Source organism: Eptatretus burgeri, chromosome 7, assembly GCF_056783735.1.
Source record: "Eptatretus burgeri isolate ZD-2024b chromosome 7, Ebu_testis_v1, whole genome shotgun sequence".
Classification (NCBI taxonomy): domain Eukaryota; kingdom Metazoa; phylum Chordata; class Myxini; order Myxiniformes; family Myxinidae; genus Eptatretus; species Eptatretus burgeri.
Genome location: NC_140967.1, coordinates 36,785,195 through 36,797,408, shown reverse-complemented (window position 1 = coordinate 36,797,408; position 12,214 = coordinate 36,785,195). Strand labels below are relative to the sequence as shown.

Sequence of the window (12,214 nt, the reverse complement as noted above, 5' to 3'; positions counted from 1 at the left end):
ACTGAATCTGGTTCGGAGTTGATGACATGAAATGACTGAATCTGGTTCGGAGTTGATGACATTAAATGACTGAATCTGGTTCGGAGTTGATGACATGAAATGACTGAATCTGGTTCGGAGTTGATGACATGAAATGACTGAATCTGGTTCGGAGTTGATGACATGAAATGACTGAATCTGGTTCGGAGTTGATGACATTAAATTATTGAATCTGGTTCGGAGTTGATGACATTAAATTATTGAATCTGGTTCGGAGTTGATGACATGAAATGACTGAATCTGGTTCGGAGTTGATGACATGAAATGACTGAATCTGGTTCGGAGTTGATGACATTAAATGACTGAATCTGGTTTGGAGTTGATGACATTAAATGATTGAATCTGGTTCGGAGTTGATGACATGAAATGACTGAATCTGGTTCGGAGTTGATGACATGAAATGACTGAATCTGGTTCGGAGTTGATGACATTAAATTATTGAATCTGGTTCGGAGTTGATGACATTAAATTATTGAATCTGGTTCGGAGTTGATGACATGAAATGACTGAATCTGGTTCGGAGTTGATGACATGAAATGACTGAATCTGGTTCGGAGTTGATGACATGAAATGACTGAATCTGGTTCGGAGTTGATGACATGAAATGACTGAATCTGGTTCGGAGTTGATGACATTAAATGACTGAATCTGGTTCGGAGTTGATGACATGAAATGACTGAATCTGGTTCGGAGTTGATGACATTAAATGACTGAATCTGGTTTGGAGTTGATGACATTAAATGATTGAATCTGGTTCGGAGTTGATGACATTAAATGACTGAATCTGGTTCGGAGTTGATGACATGAAATGACTGAATCTGGTTCGGGGTTGATGACATGAAATGACTGAATCTGGTTCGGAGTTGATGACATTAAATTATTGAATCTGGTTCAGAGTTGATGACATGAAATGACTGAATCTGGTTCGGAGTTGATGACATTAAATGATAGAATCTGGTTCGGAGTTGATGACATTAAATGACTGAATCTGGTTCGGAGTTGATGACATTAAATGACTGAATCTGGTTCGGAGTTGATGACATTAAATGACTGAATCTGGTTCGGAGTTGATGACATGAAATGACTGAATCTGGTTCGGGGTTGATGACATGAAATGACTGAATCTGGTTCGGAGTTGATGACATTAAATTATTGAATCTGGTTCAGAGTTGATGACATGAAATGACTGAATCTGGTTCGGAGTTGATGACATTAAATGATAGAATCTGGTTCGGAGTTGATGACATTAAATGACTGAATCTGGTTCGGAGTTGATGACATTAAATGACTGAATCTGGTTCGGAGTTGATGACATGAAATGACTGAATCTGGTTCGGAGTTGATGACATGAAATGACTGAATCTGGTTCGGAGTTGATGACATTAAATGATAGAATCTGGTTCGGAGTTGATGACATTAAATTATTGAATCTGGTTCGGAGTTGATGACATGAAATGACTGAATCTGGTTCGGAGTTGATGACATTAAATGACTGAATCTGGTTTGGAGTTGATGACATGAAATGACTGAATCTGGTTCGGAGTTGATGACATGAAATGACTGAATCTGGTTCGGAGTTGATGACATGAAATGACTGAATCTGGTTCGGAGTTGATGACATTAAATGACTGAATCTGGTTCGGAGTTGATGACATGAAATGACTGAATCTGGTTCGGAGTTGATGACATGAAATGACTGAATCTGGTTCGGAGTTGATGACATTAAATGATTGAATCTGGTTCGGAGTTGATGACATTAAATGACTGAATCTGGTTTGGAGTTGATGACATGAAATGACTGAATCTGGTTCGGAGTTGATGACATGAAATGACTGAATCTGGTTCGGAGTTGATGACATGAAATGACTGAATCTGGTTCGGAGTTGATGACATTAAATGATTGAATCTGGTTCGGAGTTGATGACATTAAATGACTGAATCTGGTTTGGAGTTGATGACATGAAATGACTGAATCTGGTTCGGAGTTGATGACATGAAATGACTGAATCTGGTTCGGAGTTGATGACATTAAATGATTGAATCTGGTTCGGAGTTGATGACATTAAATGACTGAATCTGGTTTGGAGTTGATGACATGAAATGACTGAATCTGGTTCGGAGTTGATGACATGAAATGACTGAATCTGGTTCGGAGTTGATGACATGAAATGACTGAATCTGGTTCGGAGTTGATGACATTAAATGATTGAATCTGGTTCGGAGTTGATGACATTAAATGACTGAATCTGGTTTGGAGTTGATGACATGAAATGACTGAATCTGGTTCGGAGTTGATGACATTAAATGACTGAATCTGGTTCGGAGTTGATGACATTAAATGACTGAATCTGGTTCGGAGTTGATGACATTAAATGACTGAATCTGGTTCGGAGTTGATGACATGAAATGACTGAATCTGGTTCGGAGTTGATGACATTAAATGACTGAATCTGGTTCGGAGTTGATGACATGAAATGACTGAATCTGGTTCGGAGTTGATGACATTAAATTATTGAATCTGGTTCGGAGTTGATGACATGAAATGACTGAATCTGGTTCGGGTTGATGACATGAAATGACTGAATCTGGTTCGGGGTTGATGACATGAAATGACTGAATCTGGTTCGGGGTTGATGACATGAAATGACTGAATCTGGTTCGGAGTTGATGACATTAAATTATTGAATCTGGTTCAGAGTTGATGACATGAAATGACTGAATCTGGTTTGGAGTTGATGACATGAAATGATGTATGTGTGTGTGCGAGATGCTGGTACTGTATTTGTTCCGACCCCACTGTTATCCAGCCTCACCCCCTCGCCAATTCCCATCCATTGAAATTTAATCAAGAAACTGATAGGATGGATTCACGTTGATGTTGCGCAGACATGAGCCAAGTGGTCTCCTCATGCATTAAGTACCTTGCATTTCCTTTTGAAATGCAAGAATTATAGCTGGATCTGGATAATGTTGGCATCCATATAGAGTAAAGCAATATTTTCCTCACATTTTAATGTTTTGAAAATGCAAATTTTTGAAAATGTTCTGTGATCTTGAAAGCATTGATCACGTTCAGGCATTTTTGCGAGCTTTGTTCGTAAAACAAATCAGTTTAAATGCACTACCAACGACAAAGCTTGTGTACAAAGTAACAGAGTTCACATAATCAAGATATAAAAACAAAAATTTGAGGATTTTCCCAGATTATTATTTTGTATGCAGCCTATGGCTGCTGGTTGCATCATTGCTGGGAGCGTGGCTGTGCCGCTGCTGCAGTGTCCCCCCAGTTTTCGGTAAGCTGGTACTCATTGTGCTGAGCTCAGAAGGATGACAGGCTGAGTGAACCCACCTGGTGATATTTAACGGGGAAAAACAGAGGCTCAAACTCAAGACCCTAAGATCTTGTCAGCCACGTTATCCGCTAAGCCAACACCAAGCTTGCTCAGAAAAAATAGGCATTTCAGGGTTTTCTTTCAGAGTAAAATGATCCATTTCCAACCAAGGATATATTTGAACAAAATAATGGATTTAAATGTGCAACTTCCCTTTCATTAAAATATACCAACACCATGAAACACAGACGAGTTGTTTAAATGCAGAAGGACATCTTTTGAAAGAAAAAAAAGCCTTTCTTACTACTCACCTGCTCACTTTGAAAAAGCAAGAGTACTTTAAAACCTTCAGTTTGTCATTGACATGAAATGTACAGTTTTCAACTTCCCCAAAGCTGACTTCCTAAAGGCAATACAATTGGTGACATTTCTCACCAGTTAAAATAAAAAATATATAAAAACCTTTCAAAAAAAAAAATCGTTTTTAATGCTCTTCATGAGCAGTTTTCACACCTTGAGAGATGTGAATCTCTGCCAAGATGCTGAGAAATCCATTCATTAAAAGCTGGTACTTCAAACCACTCAGTGTTAGACTTGCCTTGTCCTTTGCATGGCAAATTATTAAAAAACGATAAATAAGAACACAAGATTGGACTAAAAAATGATGAAAAAAAATGGTCAAACCAAATTTACAATTGAAGTTATTTTGATTGTTAAAGCCATGTATACTAAGCTGGGTGGGAGACAATACAGGAGGAATTCAAGCAAAACCAAAGTGTTTGTGGTCATGGGGAAAAGCATGCACAAATTGTTGTTCAAAGCAATATTCTTCCCTATTCATTATTTTTATGGCACTCTTCGAAGTATGGAACGTCATGTAGTTGGCTTTCGATGCTGAAATAAAGCACAAGTTATCCTGAACATAAATTATAAAATTCAGACAGAAGGCAGTATTTGAACTTGAACTATTCCAATTTCCAATCTATTACGTTAATCATTCATCTGGTGGCTAAACCTGTTAAATGGGCATTGGAAACGCATGGGACTGGCAAGCACGGCCGAAGGGGAGCCAATCACGGCAGTGGAGATATTTACACGTCAAGGTTGCCCATACAGCTACCTACAATGAGTCGAGAGAGAACATTATGGTGGGAGAAGCGTCTCCATAATATTAGCAAGCTCACAAGAATGCCAGTGTACCATGGATGAGGCCCTCGGGTGTCGCTCACATGAGGTGAGGGTGAGTTTGTGTGGTAGTAATGGGTAAACCAATCAATTACTTTGATTTACACGTATTAGTTCATCAGTGTTTCCCAAGATATGTCACAATGTCAGGAGCAACAAAACATTTGGCCATATTCAACGGTTTTGTAAGGTAAGGCGTGTTATGTATAAAAAGGTGGATTTTTGAGAGTTTATCAAATTAAAAAAATAATTTGAGGGTCTCTGCAAATCGTGAAAAAAAACAAAAAAGTGTGAACAAAGTAGTTTAGTGTAGTAGTACACAGGATAGACTGAAAGAAGCACTCACCATCTTTGCTTATTTCAATTACATAGAAACCATCTTCGGTTCCCAGGGCTATTCTGTCATGATCTGGGGAGCATAAAATGTGCAATTTAGAAGAAACGAAATGTCAATATCAATAGGAAATGTATCATCACAGTGATGATAGAAAACATTCTCAAAATTTTACACTGCACTGGCAATTAAAACAAAAACACAAATGTTACTTTTTATGTATACAGATGTCAGGGCTTGTGGAAGAGCAGAAGAATGGAGGCCAAAGGGTCAACAGATTAAATTTCTCTGAAATGTGACCTTCTCACGGCCTCCTACAATGTCCTTTGTCTGTAACTCAACGGGGTTATTGCCCTTACTGATCCTGGATGTTGTAGAATCCAATGCCCTCTACTTTCTTGGCTTCTTTCACAAAGGAGAAACACAAGGGCTGCTGCTCTCTCATTAAACACAGGTTGTTGGCTTCTCTTTTTTTTCTATGACCTCTATTCTGACGTTGCTCATTTTGTTTTTCAACCATCTGTGCCCCTCCCCAGTGACATATCACAGATGTGATTACCCACTCCTTATTAACCCCACAAAATACAGCTTTGTGCTCTTCTCCACTCTCTTGTTCCTCTTTTCTCCCACTTGTGGAACAGCCTTCCTGAATTAGTACAAAATCACTCCAAGCACTCAATATTGGCAGTACCATCACCAGAATATTCCATTTCTAACAGTAATCTTTTCTCCCCCAAACAATCATCCCCCTCAGGAGGTGCAAGACATTCCACCCTTCTTATTACAGGTTATCATGTCTCTTCCCCCTCCTGTTTGTGCATCCCCTTGCTTCTTTTGTCCACCTGTTTTCCAAAATGCTCCACTGTCAGTTTGGTGTCCTTCAATTTCTGTCACTTCACACTTCCACAAATTGAGATTTTGTCAACAGAAAATAGACGACAACATCAAGAGGAAACGGGTAGAAAAGAACACATTTGCACCACAATATGTGGAGAGGAGAGGTATTTAATATTGAGAAAAATGGGTCAAAGAGTGCATACATAATGGAGAGACTATAAAGTGACACATAATTGAATGCCAGTCCAGAAGAGGACCTTGAATTCCAGGGGCTGACAGGAAGAGAGGAAGCACGAGATAATGGACGAGGGAAGACAGTAACACAGATTAAATGGTGGGGTGAAAGAATCGAGTGAGGCTCAGACTTTAAGGGGAACAACACATGGATTTATTGTTAAAAGTGTGACTTGGGGATGATGGAATTGACTGGTGAGGCAAGACAGGAAGAGTTGGGAAAAGACTAAGGCCACCAACCTGAGTGTGTTGAGTGAAAAGCAGACCCTGTGGATTTATATTCTGTCAAGAAACACCAATAAAATGAAGGGTGTTATATTCCTCAAAGAGTGCAAGATGAAGAGAAGCAGCAATAGCCCAATGTGAGGAGTCATATGCCATGGGATTTGGATGAAAGTCTTATACAATGTAATAATAAGACAAGAAACGTTGAGAGAATACTTGGTCCTGTGGAAAATGCTGAGGTAGCAGCTCTCTTTGGAGGTTTGCTTGGAGATATGATTTGTTCAAGACATATTTTAGCAAATTTTGAAGCTCAAGAGGACTGACCACAGATAAATTGCAAGATCAGCCAGCTGGACATTATAGAGGAGAACAATGAAAGAATGGGACTTCTCTACATTGAAAGGCAATCTAGGTTGACAGACAGTTGCTTATGTTCTGTCTTGCACAGAGTAAAGTATTCTACAGGGTAATGCAATGCATTTTCCAGTGATAAAAAGAGGTTTTTTTTTTATTTTTTTTTATTTTTTTTGTATACCTTGGTCGAGGCTCGTATGAGAGCAAACACACAACTCACATCAAGGAGGCTTGAGACAAGAGGGGCGGGAGTGGAAGGGACAAAACAGTGGGGAACAGACACATTAGGTGAACTGTGGAAGGGAGAGGGATGGGGATGGGACGGGGAACATGGTGAAGAGAAGATGGACATTTCAGGGACTTTCAGGAAGGAAAGCAGGAGAAATGAAGGAAGTGGGCTTGGGTGGATTATCGGGGGTAGAAAAGATCGAGGATTTGGATGGGGGAAGATAAGAGGTGGTGGTGAACAGCTGTTTTGAAAGCCTGGAGGGAAGAATGGGAAAGAATAGAGTGAGGAAGTTTATTCCAAAGGCGGGAAAAAAGAGGAATGAAAGAGTGAAGATGAGCAGTAATTCGTGATTTTGGTAGTTTTACCAGAAGGGGGTTGTTGGCGGACCTTGAGCGCCCTGTGGAAATGTGGTGGGGACAAATCGCAGAGAGAGCAGGGGGGGGGCAAGGCTGGAGAGGAGTCGGTAGAAGACAGAAAGACCACCGACCAACCTGCGGCGATTGAGTGAGAGGCCCAAAGACTCAGCTTCATTGCGGGAGATGCCGATGATCTTAAATGCCCTGGTTTCGACAGCGTGAAGCCGAGAAAGGTGGGAGGCAGGAGCACCAGCCCAGAGGGGAGAGCAGCACTCCATCAGGCTACGGACAAAAGCCTTGCAAGTGGTCAGGAGCTCAAGAGGGCCGAGGAAGGACTTAGCACGACGGAGGATTCCCAGTCGGCGACTGGCTTTTGAGGCGAGGTTGGAAATGTGACTTTCCCAGGAAAGGTCATGGCAGATAGTGAGACCTAGAAGCTTGAAAGAAAAGACTTCTTCCAGAGGATTGTTGAGAAAGTGGATGGGGGGGTTTTGTAAACGGTCCTTTCGAAGAGACATAGTGAGAGTGTGAGATTTGTCTGGATTGAAAGACATGTTCCACGTGTTGGACCAGTTTGTGATTTTATCCAGATCTGCAGTGAGCGAAGAAGCTGCTGCTTGCCGGTCTGAGGGATGACAGATGGTACGGCAGAGGGTGGAGTCGTCGGCAAAGAGAAATAGAGGATTTTCCAGAGAGTCTGAGAGATCATTGATGAAAACCAGAAAAAGAACAGGGCCCAGAACGCTACCTTGAGGAACTCCAGTCTGCACAGGAAGAGGGGATGAAAGAACTCCATTTAGGGCCACACGTTGACTGCGACAGGAGAGGAAGTCTGCGAGCCATGAGTGGAGATGGCCTTGAATACCATGGGAAGAGAGTTTGGTGAGTAGGGCAGGGTGCCAGACTGTGTCAAAAGCACGTGATATGTCCAGGGATACGGCTCGGATTTCCTGTCTGGCATTGAGGACCTCCATCCATTGATGGGAGAGCAGAAGCAGCATATCCAGGGTAGAGTGCCCTGGTCTGAAACCAAATTGATGATTGGAAATCAAGCCATTGGAGAAGAGGAAGGATTTCATATCTGAAGCGATGATGGATTCCATCACCTTGCTGATGATTGGGAGAAGGCTGATTGGTCTGTAGTTATAGGGATCTGTTTTTGCACCTTTTTTATGCAGGGCAGTGATGTTAGCAGATTTCCAAGCAGATGGCAGATGACCTTGGGCAAATGAGAGGGTGAATAGAACAGAGAGAGGGTGAGCAAGAGCAGAAGAGCAGGCTTTGAGGACACGTGGGCTGATGCCGTCTGGACCGGTTGCAGAATCTGACTCGAGGTTTGAAAGCAAGCTCTCCACCTTGTCAGGAGAAAAGGATACAGAGTCCAGGGACAGTTGGGTGCGACTGGGTAAAGTGGGTAGAGATAGTGATGGGTTTAGGACACAAGATTTAGCTGCAAACACCGAGTTTAGACATTCAGCTTTATCACGTGTGGAATCAGCAGTGCGGCCATTTGAGGTAAGGGAGGGGATGGAGGGGGAACATACACCAGAAACAGATTTGATTAAACGCCACCAGGATTTTGAGGAGGGAGAGAGGTTTGAGAGTTCAGACTTGAGATGAGAAAGATGTTGTTTTCTGGCTCTCCTGAGGGTAGATACACACTTGTTCCGAGCTTTGTGGAAAGAACTGAGATTGCCCTCAGTTGGGTTTGCTTTCCATGAGGCAAAGGCAAGTTGTTTCAGGACAACTGCCTCGCCACAAGCTTCAGTAAACCAAGGGCGGGAGGAAGGGTAAGACAACTGAACACGAGAGGGGATAAATCTGTGCATGAGGGAGAGCAAGTTTCTTTGAAAGAATTCCCAGGATGAGTTGATGTTTGAGAAAGTAGTGATAGGAGACCAGTCTGTAAGTTTGATGGCTGCTCGGAGACCCTGCCAGTCGGCTTGAGTGAAATGCCAGACTCGACGGCGGTGAGGTGGTTCTCTGATAACAGCCAGAGAGATGTCCACTTTGACAAGGACGTGGTCAGAAGAACCAATTGGAGCGAAGGAAGAGCAGCAGATATTGTCAGGGAAATTTGTCAAAACCAGATCCAGAAGAGATGGAGTACCATTGGTTGAGATCCGGGTCGGGAAGTTGACCGATTGAGTCAGTCCCAATGAGTCGCAGAAAGCTTTTGCTGAGGTGCCATGGCAGGTGAGAGAGGTACCCACACCTCGCCAACTGGCGTGATGACAATTGAAGTCACCACATTAGAGGAAGAGAGAGTTTGGATGAGAAGATAGAAGATGGTCCATGTTTTCGGATAGTGAGGTGTAGATGGAGTCATCACTGTTCGGTGGACGGTACAGTACACATATAAACATGAGGTGGGAGTGGAGGGGAAGCCGAAGCCAGAGGTATTCCTGCAGGTGTGGGGGAGTGAGAGCAGTGCATGGAGAGTGAGGAATAGAGTCTTTGATGAAGAGAGCAACACCTCCACCAGGACAAGGCTCAGGTCTGTCATACCGTAAGAGGGAGTAGCCAGGGAGAGATACTTGGGAGTCAGACACGTCTTGGGAGAGGAAAGTTTCTGTTAGGCAGATAATGTCTGGTTTGTCAGTGGCAGCCTGTATGGAAAGATCTGAAAGGTTTGAGCGAAGGCCCCGGATATTTGAGGTCCACACTTTTAATGAAGAGGAAGGGGAGGAGGCTTTGGGTGCAGGAGGTGGAGGGGGGGAGGGTAGGACAAGGGACGAGGGGGCAGGTAAGGGGGTTGCTGAAGGAGTGTGGGGTATTGCAGAATAACGAGGGGAGGGGGCCGAATGAGGAGGAGAAATGGCTCTGTGGTGCTGGGGGAGAGGGGGGACAAGAGACAAGGAAGAAGGCAGTTGAGGATTTGAGGAGGTGGAGTGAAGAGATGGAGGTGAGAGGGCAGTGGAGGGAGGCAGGTTGGTGGATGAGAGAGGGGAAACTTTGAGAAGGAAGAGTGAGGGGGATGAAAGGTGGGAGAAAGGTGAGGGGGGAATTTTTGAGAGAGGTGAGAGGGAGGCTTGGAGGGAGAAGAGTGGGATGGTTGCTTTGAGAGTGAGAGTGAGGGGTGAGGGGGGTGAGTTGGCACTGAAGTTGGAAAAAAAGAATGGTTGATGGAAAGCAAGCATCCATGGCAAACTGTGGTTTTTAAAAGTTTTAGTTCAGAGATGCGATTTAACACAATTCTTGATGGATGCAATGAAGGCGAATTCAGAGAATGGAGAGAAGAAGCGCTGTAATCGTTGGATTTTTTAGGCAAGGAATGAAGGAGAGGTCGAAATGAGAGCAGTCTGTTAAAATAGCAGAAGAGTAGTGCATTGTGAAACAGTAAAGAGTACCACATGTGTGAGAGAGGAAGATGAAGCATTATAAGATCGTTTTTGTAGTTAAAAATAATGTATGAGAGAGTTCAACAGATTAGGTCATGGAAGTGTAAAAAAAAAAAAAAAAAAAAAAAAAAATCGAGGAAGAAGACGAGGAGGAAGTTAAGAGGAAGAAGAATCGGGAGAATGTGAGCGTGTTGTTGTTGTTGGGTATATGTATATATATATATATATATATATATATATATATATATATATATATATATATATATATATATATATCTATCTATATATATATATATATGTTTTTTTTTGTTGTTGTTAATATTAATGTATGAGAGAGTTCAACAGATTAGGTCATGGAAGTGTAAAAAAAAAAAAAAAAAAAAAAAAAATCGAGGAAGAAGACGAGGAGGAAGTTAAGAGGAAGAAGAAGAAGCAAAATCGGGAGAAGGTGAGCGTGTTGTTGTTGTTGTTGGCTTTTTTTTTTTTTTTTTTTTTTGAGATAAAGAGATTAGTTGGGAGAATGGGGGATGTTTGGAAAGTGGGGAGGATCAAAATTGAAGGTAATGGGGAGGATAGAAATTGAAGGTAATGGGGAGAATGGGGTGAATGATGTAAACAAAGAACAGGACTAATCTACTACATCGAGCAACACCTGCAGCCTCAAAAAGGAGAGCATGGGAAATAATTCCATCCACATCAACCTGCTATTTGAGTATGGAGGAAATTGGAGAGGGCTCTTGCAAGTGGAGACTGCATCCCATGAGTTGACAGTCAGTATAGTATCAAATGCTCAAGAGATATTCAGTAAGACAGCCCTGCCCTCTTGTTTGAGATTCAGAGCATGTATAGTTGAGTGAGTTGAAGCATCATATCCAGGGTGGAATTAAACAGCATGGAAGCCAAAGCTCTCAACATCATTTGAGTCTCCAACAAATAAAACAAGCAGTCATAGACTGGAACTTACGAAATCGTCAACTTGACCTCTGACTTTGTCTAATAAAAGCTGTCTCTGGAGAAGGTAGCGATGCAAACCATAAGTTTCTATCATGATTCTGTACCAAACCATCAAAAATTGAATTTTTGCCCCACTGTGACCTTGACCTTTGACCGATTTTGACCAAAATCTAATCAGCACTAGCCATCACCCTCCTGAATCACGTGGTGTAATTTGACATTGGTAGTTTCTTCTGTTCTCGAGTTATCTGTACCAAACCATCAAAAATCGAATATTTGACCTCACTGTGACCTTGACCTTTGACCGATTTTGACCAAAATCTAATCAGCACTTTCCATCACCCTCCTGAATCACGTGGTGTAATTTGACATTGGTAGCTTCTTCCGTTCTTGAGTTATCGTGCCGCCAAACAAACAAACAAACAAACAAGCAGTCATAGACTGGTACTTACGAAATCGTCAACTGGACCTCTGACCTTGTCTAATAAAAGCTGTCTCGAGAGAAGGTAGCGACACAAACCAAAAGTTTCTACGATGATTCTGTACCAAACCATCAAAAATCGAATGTTTTGGATGTTTGACCTCACTGTGACCTTGACCGTTGACCGATTTTGACCAAAATATAATCAGCGCTAGCCATCACCCTCCTGAATCACGTGGTGTAATTTGACATTGGTAGCTTCTTCCGTTCTCGAGTTATCGTGCCTACAAACAAACAAACAAACAAACAGTCATAGACTGGTACTTACGAAATTGTCAACTTGACCTCTGACCTTGTCTAATAAAAGCATGAA

General features: G+C 42.1%; 1 protein-coding gene across 4 annotated transcripts in view; it reads right to left on the bottom strand.

The window, feature by feature from the left end:
- LOC147023049 (serine/threonine-protein kinase MRCK alpha-like) overlaps positions 1-12,214 on the bottom strand; it is a 328,524-nt gene that overhangs the window by 20,716 nt on the left and 295,594 nt on the right. For all 4 annotated transcript variants that reach the window (XM_085888048.1, XM_085888050.1, XM_085888051.1 and 1 more), the window contains one exon: positions 4,903-4,965. In XM_085888048.1, coding sequence (XP_085744174.1) covers positions 4,903-4,965 — 63 coding nt within the window. The remainder of the gene's footprint in view (positions 1-4,902; positions 4,966-12,214) is intronic.